We start from the raw sequence: 19,710 nt of genomic DNA, 5'->3' as shown, positions 1-19,710 counted from the left end.
ATTTAATTAATCATTTAGTTTATCCCAACAGCTAAAAAATAACGTTATAATGCATTAATGCTCTTCAACAGCTAAGGTCTTTAAGCAAGGATACTCAGACACTGTAAATAATAATATAAAAAAATATACGCATTTATCTTATATTTTGTTTCACCTAGTCTACCACAGCTCCCAATACACACATTATATCTCACATTACTAACAAACAAAGACTATATACTAATTTATTATCATGAATAGATATATAATTCGAGTTATTTAATGATATATAATGAAATAACAAGAGGCAGTACAAGTGATGGTCAGGTTGGCAGTCCTGTCTCATCACAACATTGGGTTTACCTCCTTGGTTTACCTCCTGGTTTATGTTTTGGGAAGTAACACATATTTCCCGATTTACTTTCCCATGACGGTAAGTATCCACCCAGGAATGAACATGGGGTAGATAAACAATGTGTGGTTTATATGTGAGAGGTGAAATAAGGGTAATTAAGGTTTAAAGATGTGTGTAGAAGTGAAGGTCACTATGGGGGTGCCCAGACTCTTATGCCTAGGGATGAAAGTCTCGTCTAAGATTTATTACTGAAATCCTGAACCCCATATGCACCTACCACCCTAATGACCTTAATACCCCCAATGCCTTCAACACCCCCCAATGCCTTCAACCCTCAATCCTCCCAATGCCTTCAACACCCCCCAATGCCTTCAACACCCCCAATGCCTTCAACACCCCCCAATGCCTTCAACACCCCCAATGCCCTCAACACCAGCACTCTATAAATAGGAACTAATATGCCACATTTATACTGGCCTTCTACATTACCGAACAATTTAATCTAACCTCATAAACACAAGGTCAGCGTCGGGAATAATCAGAGTCGCTATTATCTTGCTTTTATTGCGCGAGTATAGTGTTGGTGGTGGGTCGTGTTTGCTGTTCTCACATTTCATAATTACCAGGCTCTTATTTTGTGATGATAGGTTGGGTTAGGTTAGGTTTTATTTTCTTCTGTTTTCATCTTTACTTGATGTTCAGTTAGGCTGGTAAAGTAATGTACAGCATCTTGATATATGAGAGGCATTAGTTTAGGTTTCTTAGGTTAGGTTAGATTGGGTTAGGTCACGTCAGGTTAGGTTAGGTCAAGTTTGGTTCGGTCAGGTTTCCTCCTATTTGCAGTTTTAAATATAAATCGGGCTCGTTATAACATGGAGTTCAATGGCGTACATTCCCAGCCGGTCTTACACCCGCATGTTTCACCGAAAATAAAATTCCTACACTAATACTATACCTACAACATAAACAACACTCACCACATCATTAAGAACAAGCCTGGCCGTCATCACGTCCCCTTTGAGGCTAATGTGACTCTTGAAAGTGGAGTGGAAACATCACCCTGACTCACACACAGCCTCTGGGGAGTCTCATGCTACTTCACAATGTCATGCTTCACCTCCAGACATTTTCAGTGTTACACCACTCACTTCACAGTCACCAAAACAGAGTACAGTGTGAGCATAACCGATGACCTCTCGTTGTATGGTAAAAAAAAATAAACACCGATGATAATTAATAAAACTGGTACTGATCGATAATCATTGAGTTGTACTTAATGCTACCTTGGGGTTAGGTTGGGTTAGATTAAGGTGGTTAATTTTGAGGTGAAATAAGCTGGAATTCCTACTCATCAGGTGATCTGGATTAATTAAAATGAAGAAAAGTATCCCCCCCCCATTGTCCCTTACAAATCATCATAAACTATCATTAAACCCTTTACTTTACATCTTATTTTGCCATCCAAGCTCAATTTAGAATAATATTGTACTGATATTAGCAACACAACCAGGCCTTGTTGACTAGGCATCCAGTACTGTATTTGATAATGGCAGAATGGTGAACAGATTTACTCAATTTTTCTTAAATTCTTTCAGTGTTTTGGCCCAGACCCGTGAAACTCTTTTTGTTCTAAATACACAATTTCCTACATGTCGTCTAGAAATAAAGGGGAAGAGGGTTATTTAACATAGAAATTCAGCACAGTTACAGGACATGAGTGAGATTAGCAGGGAGTGAATACACAGGTTACCTATGTGTGTGTGTGTGTGTGCATATATTATTAAAAATTTTACCCGGGACTAACACACTATAATCATGAATTCTAACACCTCAAATACTATGGACAAAACAAAACATCATCATTAAGATTACTTTCTGTTAATAAATCCTATTCATTAAGTTATAGTTACCTGATATATAGACCAAAGAATTGTAGTTATTATTGTAACATAAATCATCAGAATTCCAGATGGCAGCAGCTACCAAGACAACCAGCGGGACAGTGGTACACCCTGATACACGATTTACTTCCCTCAGCTCTCTGACTGATCCTCTCCAGTTGTCTCCAGCAGTATGTCTGACTTTTTAATTTGTTGATTAATATGGCTGATTGACACCTAGTCCTTGCAATAATGGCTGACTTAACCTTGACTTCACCTTGCCACTTTGGTTGTCTTTGGCTGCCATTGTTGTTATGTTTTTTGCCATGAAGTAAATTATTACACACTGTTTAGGTACTTTATGTGATACAGTTAACGTGAATTATTACACAGTGGTTCAAGAAATATACATACCTGTGTAATTTCTCTTGATGTAAGTCATGTAATACAGCCATAACACTTAATCACACCACACGCACTATTCTGCCTTGACCACGACAGGTAGAGGGTCGGGTGGAACCGTACGAGCTGGTAGAGCTGTTCTATGGAAGCAATACCACATCCCCAGCCACGCATGCATCTCAGCTCTCTCCCAGATCAGCAGGAACCTCTTCTCCTGAGATCATGCAGGTAGCATTAGGAAGGAGTGTAAATATATCAGGTTTAAGTTTTTTACCTTGGTACTGTACTGAGACCCTGTAGCATGTGTCTAATTTTGAGATTTTGTCACTAATTTGTTTTTCTTTTTATTATTAGTCAGAGTTACCAACCCTACCAAACCAAGCAGCCTTGAGGTCGTGTATTATATGTAGTGTGAGCCGCTGTACCTTAGATGATTGTGTTCTAATGAGATACATAGTCTAGTGTCTACCAGCTGTGAAACATTATTATGGTCTTATTATTAAACAGATTAAAACTTCCTCACCAACCATGTTCAAACTTTTATAAAACTGTAAAGTGTGAAGACTCAATACAGGTGATATATAGTGGTCTTGGTTTTCCTCTTACGACAATAAACTAAATAAATGAACTGATATTACCCTCAGCCCCTCCCCTTCCCATAATAACCTAAACCTTTCTCTTTACCACCACTTCCCACATACGGTACTCAGCTCAGTTCTCCGACTGGAAGATAATTTGAATCCTATTTATATTGAATGCATTATGATGGGGTATTGTCGATTACTGTATATTTTTTCATCTGATTTCTCCGCCATCTTTGTTGATTCCCTCGCTTGCAAAAGAAAACAAAAGAGAGAACGTTAATCTTTGCTTGGTGTGAGACTTATAAGACACCCTGTACAGTACATATCTAATTACACTCACCTCTCGTTTTACGTGGGGGTTATGTTCTTGAAAACTACTGCTTAATTAAAAAACACGTAAATTGAGCATAATTTTCCCATAAGAATACATGTAAATGGTACAGGTTAGTGCTTTCTCTTAAACCAAGCATGCGGCCAACCTCCGACACACGCTCTCCTCTCTGAAGGCGGGCGATCACATTTAATTTCACGTCCATTGTGATTGTTTATCGTGCCTTTTTGCTTAAGGCGCCCCAGAGGAGGCAGATGGATGTTTTCCAGACATGCTCAATGGGGAAAACAGCATTTAACACTAAAAGGTACGTGATAAACACACAATGCAAATGAGAGCACAGAGAAAAAGTAGTGCTGGTGTGAAGTGAGAAAGTGATACCCGGGAAGCTTGCTGGACGTGGTCACAGTTGTTGTACAGAATACTTCATTATCATCATTATCTTCATCATTAGTAGTAATAATCTTTATTATTGCATTATTATAATAATAATAATTATTAATAATATTAATATTGTTGATGTTGATATGACTGTGACTTTATAGTACAGGTTGACAATCCCTTATCCGAAATCCTTGTGGCCAGAGGCATTTCGGATTTCGGAATTTTTTGGTTTTCAGATTTTTTTGTTTTTTTTTATGTGTGTTAGCCCACCCAGGCACAAGTCACTGACCCAAATTGGGGCCTGGGAGGTGAAAATATAATAATAATAATAATAATAATAATAATAATAATAATAATAATAATAATAATAATAATAATAATAATAATAATTCATTGGGCTAGGTCGTTTTTCTCACTTTTTATCTTTTTTCATTCTTGTATTTCTTTATTATTATATTATTATTATTATTATTAGTAAAGTATTATTGTTATTTTTATTATTATATTTTCTTATTATTATTATTGCACTATTATTATTATTTTATTTTGGTGTATTTTTTATTAAAATTTTTATTTACTATGAACAATTATTATCATTAAAATTAGTATTACTCTTACATTTTCGCCCACCAGGCCCCGATGTGGGTCAGTGATCTATGCCTGGGTGAGCTAATCCCCGTGAAAAAAAAAAAAAAAATGCTCCACAAAAAAACTTTCGGTTTTCGTAATTTCGGATAAAGGGTTGTCAACCTGTAATAACTTACAAGCACCTCACCAGGCATCACACGTGACTCCACTGCCGGCGACCGGGCGCGGCAAATTTAAACTGTCTTGAGCGCGTTATTTCAAAAATAGGTTCACCTAAATTAGCTTTTGGAATTAATTGAACAATCGCGTTATTCCAAAAACGCTTAAATCAAACGCGAGTTACCTGTAATTGTACACGTCCACAGCCTAACTCGGGAATGGAAAGAACTGAGCTGCAGTGTTCATGTGTTATACAGTATTCACCTTGATAACCCTTACAGCTGGTATGTTTTAGGGGGTCAAAGATGAAGGTCACAACTTGTAAAAGGTATAACACCCAGCATGAATTACCACCTCACTTGAGTACAGTCAGATTGATTGTTACTGTACTGTATTTCTACACACTTAAAAGGATTTTTTTTTCTGTCATCCCTGATTTTTTTATTAACTTTTTTTCTGAACTTCTTTGTTAATTTATTGATTTTATATCATCAAAGGGAACCACTTATCTCCCTTCATCCTTCCCTTACTGCACAGTGGTTCCCAATGCAGGTGTTCCCCAAAAACTGATGTCCCGTTAACTGCCACTTGGCATAACCAACAATTACGTATAGAGGAAATACCCCCCAGTTTCGTTGATACCCGAGATCCGACAATCGGCAGAGCAGTTTTGAATTTGGCGAGAGGTGGCATGGTGCGAATTCTTGCCACCAGAGGGCTCTGCACACTGCCTGGACTCATTCCCACCTTCTTTACTCTTGTTTACACTTATAATGTGTCTGTCTTCATATATTGTTTCATTATTTCTGACTCAATCATACCTAAACACCCCAGTGAATGTTCTATTGTGCTGGGCAACTTGATGTGATAAGGTGTAATAAGGCAGGTAGAGACTTGAACTTGCCACCCTAGACTGTCTCTACCATCCTCAACACAGGTAAATAACTGTGTCAATTTATGGTTTACATTGCTTATTTAAGGCTTATTAAGCTTGCTTTATATGTCTGCTTTACTTTCTTGGTTGACAGTGTACAGTACAGAGATATATCAAGGGTAGATGGGAGTTTGTGGAGGGTGGCCGGTCCCTAACACCCTGAATTTGTTATGTTCTTATGGGATGAATTGCTTTGATAACTGATGATTCACTAACCAACAACTTTTGCTGGTCCCTATATGCGTTGGTTATCGGGCTGCCCATAAAACTGTCCCAAAACTGCTTTAATAAACACTAAACATTGTAAATAATATATAAAAAAATTGTGCTTAATACCCCAACATGGAGACAGCCAGGTGCCAGGACTGTATTGTCAACACATTAATACCCCACAATAACTCATCTGGGGTTGAATGTGGGATTTTTGTGTGTGAAGATTTATTACTCTACAATAATGTTTTGTTAACCTGGCACCAAATGAACCTAAATAATATAGGAATTATGGTGAAATTGCATAATGCTATATTAAAGAGGTCAGAGGCAGAGGGGTGTGCCTGTCTTGGGAAGTGACCTCAGTCCACCAGCCAACTGCTATACCTCACACAAACAAATAAAAACAATAATAATAATACCAGTGGCCTCGGTTAACGAACTAATCTGTTCCAGAAGGTCGTTCGTTAACCGAAACGTTCGTTAACCGAAACCATTGTTTCAATGGGTTTTTGGGTAATTGGTTCCAGCTCACCGAAAATTTCCTAACTTCAACAAAAATGGCGGAAAAATTTACTTACTTTGAGGTGTGTATGTAGAAGGCTCCTGGATGATGGTGATGATGTGCATTTGAAGTGGGAGGTGCAGGAGGAGAAGGGAGAAGAGAAGGAAGTGGAGGTGGAGGAGAAGCATTTTACTGCTTCTTGGAAGGTGAGTCACCTTCCATGAAAATGTCAGGAACCTCTGGACTGACAGATTCTCCACCATGAACATCCTCTCTCCTTCTTGAAGTGGAAGGCTGAGGGCTAGCATCTTGTTCCCTCTGCCTTTTACTGAAGAAAGTGTCAATTGTGGTCTGTGGGGCATCTGTCCTCCTCACCATTAACTTATGTTTAAAGAAGGAGACCACTGAGTCCTCAACATGACACAAAGTTAGTTCAGTTTTTTCCACTTCTGGGTGCTTTGAAGCCAGTTCCCTGAACTTCTCCCAGTGGTAAATCACATCTTTCAACTGTTTAGCTGACATATGGTCATCACTTTCAATTTCCTCCTCACCACTGTCAGCCTCTACCCGTAACATCTCATCCAGTTCCTTCAAGTCATTAGGAGTAAGTTCCTCCTCATGAGACATCACAAGCTCTTCCACATCCTTCTCCTCCACTTCAAGACCCAATGACTGACCAATGGACACAATCTCCTGGTCCAACTCTGTGTCATCCTCAAATCCCTCAAAATCATGGACTACTGATGGCCACAGTGCTTTCCATGAAGAATTGAGGGTTCTATTGGAGACTTCTTGCCATGATGACACAATCAATTTTACAGCCTCCAGGACGTTGAATTGTGTCTTCCAGAACTGTTTCAGTGTTAGTTCAGGATCAATGGAAGTTGCCTGATGACACCTCCTAAACATTTTCTTCATGTACAACTTCTTGAAGTTGCTGATCACATTCTGGTCCATTGGCTGTATGAGTGATGTAGTGTTTGGAGGCAAAAACAACACTTTCACAAAGTCAAATTTATACTCCAAATTTCTGGCAAGGTCAGGGTCATGACCAGGAGCATTATCCATGAGGAGAAGAGCCTTTAAAGGAAGTTTATTGGTGGTTAGGTAGCTCTTGACAGAGGGGCAAAACACATCAATAGCCCATTCATTAAAGAACTGTCTTGTCACCCATGCCTTACGGTTGGACTTCCAATAAACTCCAAGCATTGTTCTTACCACTTTCTGTTGCTTGAACACCCTGGGGTTTTCAGAGTGGTAGACAAGCATAGGCTTCAGTCGGAAATCCCCTGAAGCATTGGCACCAAGCAATAGAGTGAGACGGTCTTTCATGGGTTTATGCCCAGGTAAAGAGGCTTCATCCTTGGTGATGAATGTTCTTTTGGGCATCTTTTTCCAGAACAGCCCAGTTTCGTCAACATTGAACACTTGCTGTGGAAGATAATTTTCTTCTTCCATCAGTTTTTTAAATTCAATTAAAAACTTTGCTGCCCCTTCTTTATCAGCACTAGCAGCTTCACCATGCCTAACAACACTTAAAATGTCACTTCTTTTCTTAAATTTTTCGAACCAGCCTTTGCTAGCCCGAAAATCTTCAAATTCTGTTCCTGAAGAACTAGGTTGATCTGTCTTTAAATGTTCATAAATCTCCCTGGCTCTTTCACAAATGAAATCACCAGAAACTGAATCACCTTTCATCTGTTTTTCCCTAATCCAGATGATAAGTAACCTCTCAGTTTCTACGATTAGGGATCTACTTTTAAACACTCTTGTAGATTTGTCTCTCACGTTCACTTCCTTAAATTTGTCTTTTTGTGCAAGAATTGTCGACACAGTTGATGCCGACATGCCATATTCTTTGCATAGCGCATTTGATTTAATACCTTGTTCGTGTTTTTTTATTATTTCCTGCTTCATTTGGATTGAAATCACTTTTCTTGATCTCTTAGGCCCCATGCTGGATTCAAACAATGGCAACACGTATTTTTCAAAGTTAAACTAGCTGTAAATAAAGAATATTTTCTTTAAAATAACACTGCACTGCACTATATATTGTCAATATGTAAAATAATTTTCAAAATGACCAATAATTTGCTTGGAAACACAGAAAAAAAGCGTTTAGTTGAAGAGTCTCAAGCAAGATGTTACCTCCAGTGAAAACAGAGAGAGACTAACGCCTGTTTGCTGTGTTAAGAGGCTGGATGCCGCGCATTAAACTAGTCACTTTACCTTCAATTTTGTTCAATAATTGTTAAAATGACTAAAAAATTGAATATTAAACTTTTAAAATAATTGAATAGTATAAACTTCTTGATATTTACAAAAATAGTAAGGAATTTAAGCCCTAGAACCGATTAATGTATTGGCGGACTGATACTAAAGCTGGTTGCCCGGTCAGTGCAAGCGAAAACATGTTGAGGTCGGTTCGTAAGAAGTTCGTTAAGCGAAATTTTTTTCGTTAAACGAATTGAAGATCATTATGGAAGGCAGTTCGTTAATCGAAATTACGTTAACCGAGGTGTTAAATTTAAACGAGGTCACTGTACAGTATTTGTTCAATAAAGTTGTCATACAGGTTTACAATTGGGTAAGCATGTCTATAAACTATGCAGTTATACCACTCGGTAAGAATATAGACGCTGTAGGTATACGGTGCAGGTAGGCCCTGAGAGTACTGTGTACAGTTTCCCGTGTGGTAAACAGTTAGGCAACTTGACCAAGGATACCCAACAAAATTGTCAGCTGCTTATTTCCAGGAGGGTCCTTTGCTTAGGCTTATGCTTGGTCTCTGATCAGTAATAGTTTGTCTACAGGAATATTAGTGAAAGTTTATTTGATAGAATTCAACAAGCATTACATTAGGCTTATACTACGGTAACTGTGGCTGGTGGATCATTACCACAGTACTCACTTGCTCTACTCTGGCTTCATTTGTTGTGTATTTCTTTGTTTTACCATAACTTGTTTTGATGTGGTCTGGTAACTTGTTCCAGCCTGTTATAGCAGTAAAGAAGAAAGTGTTTTTTCACTTGACTGCCGACACCAGGTTCCACAAAATTGTGTTCACTCCCTCTAGTGCCCTGTTGGTTTATATCCCTAATCCTTGCAGAGTCCATTGAAAATCCTGTAAGTGTGATTTACCCTCAGTTGCTTCACTCTCTCTGCCACACTTAACATGTTCAGTGATTGAAGAACTTTGTGACCAATGTGATCTCCTGCTTTCACGTCAAGAATAAACCTCTCCGCCTTGTTTGGAATAATTTGTAGCTTGTATGGTAGAGCAGAGTGCTGTACCATGATGAGCATGAATAGTCCCAGGTGACATTGTATGAGTGACAAGCAAAAGATCTTGCTTTTTTTTTAACTATTATCTACAATTAATTCACCAAACAAACAAGAATCAAGAGTTAGTTGCAGGTATTTCACAGAGGTTAGGTTAGGTTGAGAGTGTTCATTCCCTCATAATACAGTATACAATGAATTCGTTTACCCTTATCTAAATAATATTTGCTTCAGTGTTTCCAAGATGTAGGGATAATTTGTCATCTATGAGCCACTGTTTGTACGACCCCAGTTCAGATGATAACTCGTTAGCTTTGTCATTTGGATCTTTACCCGACACTAAAAAACCACTGTCGTCTGCATATACAGGGGGTCTACAATTAACACTAATGGCTATGTTGTTTACAGGACACAGGAAGAGCAAAGATCCTAGGATATATTCCCTTGTATTTGTTTCCTGCTGCTATGGTATGATATAAACCAATGCCAAGAGCCTGTAGTTTATCACATAGCTTATTGTGATTGACTGTGTCGAAGGTTTTTACCAAGTCTAGCGTTACCATACCTGTGTAATTTCCCCGAGCTGTTTGGGATCTAATATAAGTCCTTATTCACAGAAACGCTTACAGACCCGAGCTTATGTGCAAAAAAATTACCTTATCTTTACTGCTACATATGAGCACTTTTATGATTGAGTTATTAGATATCTTCATATTATTTACTTACCTTACAGAATATTCCCAAGATATAGTTTACTTACTATATACGTAATTCATTTATTGAACTTCCATTTCATTTAAATATTCACTTCTAGTCTTGGTAAATCATGACTGCAATATTTTCCTTTTAGAATTCATAAATGCATCTAGTAAAATGTTCAATTTGTAGTGACTAAAGTTGTCTTAATGTTTACAGGTTATAGAACAAGCAGTGAAAGAGAAGCTTCACCCAGATTCATATACTTGTGAGGTATGTGGCCGCAACTTCAGAGAGGCATCACACTTTACCAAACACAAACGTGGAGCCCTGTGTAGAAAATTAGCTCAGCGTATGGCCAAGAAAACCAAAAAGAAAAAAGGGTCGGGCAATCAAGATTCTACTGAAAAGAGAAGTAAACAAACAATTCTTCATAAACCATATCAATGTAATGTGTGTGGTGCTAAGTTCTGTGATAAAGTGAATGTGGAGTTACACTTGGAGAGACAACACAACAGCCGTCAGCAGCTGTGGGTTGAAATTGCCAAGAATGGAGGGTTCTCGTGTGCAGAGTGTGATCGTTGGTTCCAGGACAAAGGAGAATTGGTCGAGCATCAGAGACAACACATGGCAACTTATCTCCACCACACTGAGAGGCTCAACCATGGAGGGGAACCTCAAAGTGCCACTGTTGTGTACTACCACGACCCTCTTCAGCAAGTTCAGACGTACGGACAGCAAACACAGCCACCGCCGCCTCCACCGCCACATCTGCCTCCGCCGGCACCACCACCAATGGCTCACATGCACACAAACATGACCACCATTCTACACACTCCTCAACTTGCACCATCACTCATTCCTGTAACACAACCTAGCAATTCTCAGCCACCTCTGTCCACACTGCCTGGTATACCATCAATAGGAGTCATAGAAAGTGTAGCAAAAGGTTTAAAGAATAATAAAACGGATAGATTACCTGCAAATAGTAAATGGAATATCTGTGGAGACTGCGGACACAAATTTGTAGATCCCATGAATCTAGAGCTTCACATTCAACGGAAACACCCAGATTCTTACATGATAGAGACTATTAATTTAGGGGGTGGAACCATATTGTACAAAACCAATAACACTCGTTCAGATGTGCAGTGCCTCATAACTCAGAATGGTACCAATTCAGATTTAAAGTCAAACAAGACAAATCCACAAACTTTTGAATGTATATTGTGCGGGTATAAAGCCACTTCCAAGAACTACATTTTATTCCACCTTCAGAACATTCACAGCACAAGCAACACAGAGTTTATCCATATTTTAGAGACCTTAGAGTCGGGGAAGAAGGGAGCAAGAGGACTGAAAGGAAGAAAAGGTGCCCAGGACCCACTTCTACGCGAACAGCGACACGTTTGTAACGCATGCGGCGAAGTGTTCCTGTCTAAAGCCGAACTCATTCGTCATCGCATCAAAGATAAACAGTACATGTGTGGTGTATGTTGCCATGCTTCTTGCAGCCAACAACAAGTAACAACACACATGGCAACTCACCATCCTCACCACCATCCATCTGTGAGTGGAGGACTGTCTTGTTGGATATGTGGCTGTATATCAGTGTCAGCTGCCAGCTTGGATGATCACTTAGGCACTCATGGTACAATAACTGCAGAGTGTGTGTCTTGTGGAGAATGTGGAGTTAGATTAGGGGCGCTCCTTCCACACGTAGGAGTGCACTTACCCCGGCAGTCTACTCGCATACGTCTTACTGTGAGTAGACCCGGGCAGCCTTCATCATCTCACACTTTTGAGGTGGCTGTAGATGGAACCATCCACAGTGGGCTAAACTTAAATCGTACATCTCCAATATCCGTAGAAGCCGTGCCAACTCGTATTGCTCCGGCTTATGCCTGTAGTGAATGTGGTGCTTGCCTAGCAGGAGCTGCACAGTTAGAGGCTCATCTACAGTTACATCAGCTTAATACTGTTGTTACAACACAAGCTGCAGTATCATCATCTAATAACTCTGGTACTTTCACCAGCACAATTGCCACCATGGTGCCAGTCTCTTCATCACTGCCACAAGTAACGGGGACTTCTGTTGGTGACGTCTGTAGAGTTCCGGGTTCCTTTGAATTTCGTTGCGAAGAATGTGGATTTTGGCGGCAAGAAAGTGAACCGGTTATGCGTCACATACAAGCTGTACACATGTCTGGTAACATGCTGCACTCGGTGAAGCTTCAGTCTGGCTTGGTGCAGATACATCCCATCCATGTTGTAACACCTATTAGCTCTCTCTCCTCACAGTGAGAAATTGTGAAATTATAAGAAAATAAATCAAACAGGTGATCAAAGTTAGGGCTGTTATAGAAACTTGTCTCACAAAGGCTTAAGATCAGTAATACTGTATCTCGGGTAATTGTAATTAAAAGGTTATTGTCAATAGTATTATAATTATGCTATGTCCACTGTTTGTTTTTGTTCTGAAGAAGTTGTTGTTGTTATTTACATGTGGAAAAAACAACTGACATATACCTCCATATGTGTCAAAAGTTCCAATGGGTTCACTACCAGTATACAGTACAGTACAGTATTCTCCTTTATACATCAGTTCACGGTGGTTCATTGCCAGGTAATTGTATATATCACCAATGTAATTATAATTGTCTTTGTCATTTCTGTATTTAAACGTTTTCACATTTTAGCAAACACATTTGTAAACAATGACACTGCATGACACCTGGCTCTAACAATTACAACATTGGAAAAAGAAAGGTAATTTAAACTCACGAGATTTACTTGTCAAACATCTATAGGAATTGTTTTGTTGGCTCAACCCATTGATTCTGAGTTGGGTTATGAAGGTGTGTGTGTGTGTGGGGCAGTAGAAGTCAGTGCTGGGTGATGCTACTACAGTATGTACTATATAGTATACACAGTAGAGTGACCAAATTCTAGAGCCTATATATTGATTCTTCTTGTAATTCAATCTCTACTGTTGTGGTGTTCCTCGTCCACAATGTACCAAATACACATCTTAATTTACCTCTGTCACATAACCAGCATCACATACTTTCCCCAATGTATGTCACAATTCATAATGTTTTTGCTATGATGTGGGAGCTGTATTTATTAGCTTTTAGAGGTACATTAAGTACTTCAAGACTCATATATGTACTTGGGTATCACAATGTTCTCAGGGCTGGCTTTGTGATTGGTTGTGTAATTAACTGCTGTAATTTTTAAGCATCGACCATTCTACGCTGCAATGATAGGCACTTATTTTCTACTGGCAATGCCGCTGAAACTGGCAGTTGGATATTTTATAACAGTACGTCACTCAACCGGACAATCAACTGCATGGAATGGTCTTAAAACATCAGAAACTTCAATATAACAAAGGTTATACTGGTACAGTATAACTTCACATTGAACTACAAAGCGCCCCCAGTTACTTATTACAGAATGTGAAAAGTTTGCCTTATTTTTGTAAGAATAATCTGCTTGGTATTTGTGCATAGCTAGACTCAAATGATCATTTACAGTTACCAAAACACTGCTCTCATATTGTCATGTCTCACCACTGGACTACTATTTTCTCCGCTCTGGTGTTAATAACATAATTACTGTACCAGGAATCCTCAGTGTGGGCTTACAGGTTTAATAGGAGGAGATGTCCGGTATTGTGACGTACTTCTGTATACTGGTAATAACGTTGTAACTGGCAGCTGTTTGGCAATGCTATTGTTACAAACAACTATTCTAATCAGTTAAGGCTGCTGCTATAATTGAGAGTTTATTATCTGCTGGTAGTACTGTACTGTACCAATAATATTATTTATTTTGTCATTTATATTGCTATTACTGTTAAACAACAATTCTCTACAAATTGTTGCATTAATTGGCTGTCATAATAATTATAGGGGAATTATATAATATTATTCAGTATAGTTGTGATAAATATCTCGGATGTACAAAGAATCCCGCGTAGGCCGACGTGTACAGTTACTGTGTGTCATTCCGCGAGTGGCGTCTCGCAGGCTAGAGTTTTTATCACCCGATGCTGCCGTTAGTCAGGTCCTCCCGAGGCTTGTTTAATACTGTTGATATTTTATGATACAATAGCTGTTTCTCAAAAGTTACTTGTACTCTAGGTCACATATCACATTTATTATCAATTGATATTAACATTATAAAAGTCCCGACTCAACAGGGTGACACATTTATATTTTGATAGATATGACCCTGAAGAGGTTATGTAATAACTCTTTAAAGTACCGTAGGTTAACGTTAGAGAGAAAACTCCATATTTCCTGTAGTTAACGCATGGTGAAAAATATGCAGACTTGAGAAATTTAACTACAAATTTAAGTAACAATAGTATGATAAAAGGTTTATTATGATATCTCGGCCTACAAGGCGACGGGGTGTATAAGACGGCCCCCAAAATTTCCATTTAAAAAGTAGCTTTTGAGCCCTATTCGCTGTATAAGACCGGTACCCCAAATGTGACACTTACCATTGGGAGCTTACTGACCCAGTAGTCCTTTACCAACCATCCCATTGACCAGTGCTGTTTACACATCCTTGGTTTTTTAAAATAAAGCCAATTCACTTCAAGTAATGGCATCAAACGTTACCGGTTGATGTAGTGTAAACACTAGTGACTCACTTAAAAGTTTGTTATTTAACTTGAACTAATGTCGGTGTCGAATACAATTGTTTCATTTACTTAAAATGGATTTACCGATTTATTTGTTTATTTATATCATACTGTAATATATTAAACACACTGGAAGTATTTTCTTTAATTTATAAGCTTGCTTCAGCGAGCTACAGTATTCTAATTCAATAGTGTTTCATTAGGATTTGAGTGAAAAAGATTACTGTACATACTTACTACATACATTTATTACACAAATATATATATATATATATATATATATATATATATATATATATATATATATATATATATATATATATATATATATATATATATATATATATATATATATATATATCACAATATTTTATAATTGCAGTCATGTACTGAATATTCTATGTAAAAAATATAAATTTTAAATGAATTATTTCTAGTGTGGTCGACTTCCTACACAAAGACGGGCTATAAATAGCCGTCTTATCTCCCCTCTGTTCTGAGAGAGAAGGTCTTGGTAAATAACTTTTGTTTGTTTATTTTCATTGTTTGTCAAATTTATCATGTTGTATCAAAGTAATATTACTAAAAGTTTTAGGCAGCTACCAAACAGGGAGATTCTACTGCCTGGGAAGATATTGGAAGCATAATGTACAGTATTGTCTAATGGTAGACCCTACTTCCATATGGCATCACGAAAATTGTGACCAAGTCTTAGGTTGCTGATTTATCTTACTGCCTCATTTACACACAATTAATGAGTTTCAATTGTTTCTCTTCCTTTGACAACACAACATACATACAATATAATGTTTCACCTTTGATCTTTTTTCCATTTATTTATGGTTGGTTATTTAAAATAATGCCAATTCACTTCAAGTATTGGCATCAAATTTTACCCGCTGTTGTACACTAGTGACTCACTTAAGCGTCAGTTATTTAACTGGAACTAATGTTGGTGTGAGTAAAATATTTCCATTTACTTGAAATAGATTTGCCGATTTATTTGTTTATTTATTTAGCTATAATATATTGTAATACATTAAACACACTGCAAGTATTTTTTTTAATTATATACTTGTTTCGCGAAAAAGGGAGGCTACCATTATACCTGGTAGGTGAAGTTGACCAGACATTTATGATCATTAAGGACCAAACTCCGAATCCATGACGTGACTTCTGTTAATCATTCTCATCCTAAATTTACCACTGTCGGTAGTTTCAAGAATTAACGCAGTCATTTACTGAATATTCTTTGTAAAAAAATTAATTTTAAATTAATTATTTATAGGAGATAAGTATTATGATCAGTAAATATACAGATATGCATTACTGACCACCTCCGAACACAAGGACGGCTAAAAATAGCCACAGGCGGTCACTGTCAAGGTCGCTTTCCCTTTCTCGTCACTGGCAAATGGGGGGGGGGGGTGATGATAGCAGCTGTGTTTATTACCGGGGTATATTGTTCTTTTACGGTATGTTAGACTGGTTTATAATACATTTTTATTATTTTAATATACCGGTAATCTTCATTTTAATCCAGCTTCCCAAATGTAAGTTTCAGTATAAAATAATTAGTGGTAGGACCTTGTGAGTGGTTTACCATGTTTCCATCACCACTCTTGACACGCTAAACCGCAAAATTTAAGAGGTAAGAATTTTATCTCTGGTGCTTAAGACGACCCCCTAACTTTGGGCTGATTTTTTTTTTGTTCAAATTCCGTCTTGTAGGCCGAGATATACGGTATGTGATTGCGTACTTCATATGATGTGGTTTGTAATGAGGGCATTCTGGATCAGCATTTACAGAAAGAAAATTCATAATGGCTGTAAAATCTTTCATGAATATGGTTGTAATTTACCCCACAAAACTTGAATTTCTTTTCCCCCCCCCGTTTGTCATTCCATTGTTTACGTTTACATGGTCACATATAGACATGAAAAACACATACACATGATAGTAATCCCTAGGTAACAGGCAGGGAAAAGTTGGGACTAGTTTATGCAGAAACACACTCCTGCTTCCATGTTTGTTCAGTATCCTCTGACCAGTCATAGGCAGAAAACAGATACCCTGCGGATTCTTTAGTTTCCTCCCCTGTGATATTGCGGAATTTCACCTCGATAATGACTGACGTTTGTTGCTTGTGGAAATACAGATCACGTCCATTATCCCACTCCTCTTCTGTCATGGCCCCGAGTAAACCTTCCACCCAACATCAATACTGTACTACCACAACACTTCCCCAAGACTCTGGTTAATAGTGTGTGTGTTAACAAGTACATAGTTATTTTTCTCTGCTGTTACATTTATATTGATTATAGTAATTATTTGAGTTTGTGTACATGTTATATTCTTTGTAGATTTTCATTACCTGGTTTAGGATATTTTAATTTTGTTTAGCTACACCTAACCCAACCCTTTTACCACTAATTTTTGGATAGAGATATGCAGTGTTTCTAGGAACCTAACACCGTGCATCCAGGGATTACTGTATAGTCTTAAAAATAAATAGTATAACAGTACGACTATTCAGGATTTTGTGTTGTACGTGGATTTCTCCGAGGCATTTGACAATGTTGCACATGTACGACTAGCCTCTTAAGATCCAATCAAGTGACATCAGAGACAAAATTTTGAAGTGGATTAATAACTGGCCCAAACAACAATGAGTGGTAAGACCCATCCCATAAAGGACATACAGTAGATGAAAACATTGTCAAGTCTGCAGATGACACAAAGTTATTTGGGAAGGTAGCAAGTCAAGACCCCTGCATAACCTTCAATTGGTCTCAATACTAGCAAATGCTCTTTTAACATTACGAAATGCAAGACCATACATGTAAGACACAACAAATCTAATCACAACTGTTATTAACACATTCCTGGATACTGTCAATAAGGAAAACGGTCTTTGTGTTATGGATCATTCACTGAAGGCTGTGTAACAAGTGGAGGGTAGAAGTGAGGAAAGCCAATCAAGATTTGGGAATTATGAACTGTACTTTTGAATGCAGATAGGAAACTGTGCCTTAAACTGTACAAATTTCATGTATGCGTCCCAGTCTGGATTACTGTACAGGCATGGAAACCCTGCCTCCAGAAACACCCGACACCCTTATAAACGGTGCAACACAGAGCCAATAAGATGATTCCTCAACTATGTCATCTAGATTACACAAATAGACTGAGGGCCTTAGGACTAACACTCCTTCAGACAAGACACAATAGGGCAGACCTCATTAAAACAAACTCCTCAAAATAGATGGAAAACGTGAACCCGGGACATTTCTTTGTGATGTCACGCACCATCAAGACAAGGGGACATAACTACAAGCTGGCCAAGTTATCATGCAGAACAAACGTAAGGAAATACTTCTCCACACAGAGGCTGGTAGACCTATGGAACAGTCTACCGAAGCTGTGGAATCATGAACAGTTCTGGGCTTCAAAATAGTCAGACAAAATTATCAAGAGTAATGGAGGGATCCTACACACACCACTGGCCTCCTTCCCTCGGCATGAATCTCTAGTGGACGGCCATTAAGTAAATAAGGTAAGATAAAAGTGGTATAACTGATGCTTGCACTGTGACTAATGGTTCACACAAGTTTTAGGTTTCTTTTTTAATTTATTGACAAATATATAGTGGACAATATACCAATGGGGACTCATTGCTGTGAGTGCACGAGGCATTGATTAATGCAAGGGTGAATGCACCAAAACCGAGTTTTGAGAAAATAAGGTTTAAAGTTTCATAGAACCTCCAAACATTCATCAGTTCTGTTCAATGATGTCCCATTTTAAAGGTGATTTAATGCATAATATGATCCATGTAATAAATTAAGTGTGATGTATGATTTGGTGGCCATTGATGTCCAAAAATGAAATGGTGTGAAATTAACATTCATGAAAACACTGTAATGAAATAATAAAGTTGTGTACACAAAACACTAAATTTATATTGTAATAAAGTAAACAAAACAAAATAAAAAATGGTAACACTCACTTTAGATGATGATTATGATCCAGTAAAGAACTTAGTAGTAAGGTAGTAGTCTATCTGATCATCATCAGATACATCTTCCTCCTCCAGGACGCCGACAATAGAACATAGCAGGCTTTTCATTGGTCAGCACGCTCCTTTCCGACATGCTGATTAGCTCAGGAAGTAAGGCAGGCTGTGATTGGTCGCCGGACCACTGGCGAATCCAACTTTGCTTTACTCGCCAGACACTGACATTACCACAGGCAGTACAGAGACAGCGGGAGTTTTACACCATGCGATTCAATGGGATTTTGCCAGTAAACCAAAGATGAACTCGTCGTGCCATCTTGTCACAGTAGAATGAAACTTCCTGAAATGAATGGTACAAAAATCGCATTTTCGCTCTGGTGTCGAGTTCGCCCCACCATTAATCAATGCCTCATAATTATGTGGAACAGTGGCTGCTATACAACCTTGTAGTAGACTAACCAAGTGGAGTGAGACAACCAGAGTTGAGATGTACAGCCGGGGACAGGAATTTGTGATACAGTCGGGCAGGAGGGTGAGCAGGCTGACCTGTTCCACCCTTACCTGACAGCGAGTCACTGTGCTGAACCTCTCCACCAACACAGTGTGGAACTGGTAACAAAGCAGAGTGAGTTGGGTCAAGACATGAGGCAGGAAGAAGGATATATTTATTAACATGAGCCGATGACGCTATTGATGAAGAGTCACGGGTGGGTCCAGGGGGTTATGGACCCCCCCCCCTTTTCAT

The 19,710-nt window shown here is 38.4% G+C and overlaps 1 protein-coding gene across 1 annotated transcript; it reads left to right on the top strand.

The window, feature by feature from the left end:
• Positions 1-254: 254 nt before the first annotated feature.
• Positions 255-12,726, top strand: LOC121867797 (zinc finger protein 628-like). The gene is made up of 4 exons (XM_042367914.1): positions 255-412; positions 2,296-2,405; positions 2,716-2,844; positions 10,509-12,726. Exons 2-4 carry the CDS (start codon positions 2,304-2,306, stop codon positions 12,591-12,593), a joined length of 2,316 nt encoding a protein of 771 aa, XP_042223848.1. The 5' UTR covers positions 255-412; positions 2,296-2,303; the 3' UTR covers positions 12,594-12,726.
• The last annotated feature ends 6,984 nt before the right edge of the window (positions 12,727-19,710 follow it).

Source organism: Homarus americanus, unplaced genomic scaffold, assembly GCF_018991925.1.
Source record: "Homarus americanus isolate GMGI-L3 unplaced genomic scaffold, GMGI_Hamer_2.0 scaffold46583, whole genome shotgun sequence".
Taxonomy (NCBI): domain Eukaryota; kingdom Metazoa; phylum Arthropoda; class Malacostraca; order Decapoda; family Nephropidae; genus Homarus; species Homarus americanus.
This window is presented reverse-complemented; position numbering and strand designations above follow the sequence as displayed.

What these genes read in the sequence shown, in the direction of transcription:
- LOC121867797 (XM_042367914.1), top strand. Translation starts at nt 2,304, where the DNA reads ATGGCAGCAGCTACCAAGACAACCAGCGGGACAGTGGTACACCCTGAT. An exon ending in CTCTCCAGTTGTCTCCAGCA is followed by an intron (nt 2,406 to 2,715) that starts GTATGTCTGACT and finishes TGACCACGACAG; the next exon opens with GTAGAGGGTCGGGTGGAACC. An exon ending in CTTCTCCTGAGATCATGCAG is followed by an intron (nt 2,845 to 10,508) that starts GTAGCATTAGGA and finishes TAATGTTTACAG; the next exon opens with GTTATAGAACAAGCAGTGAA.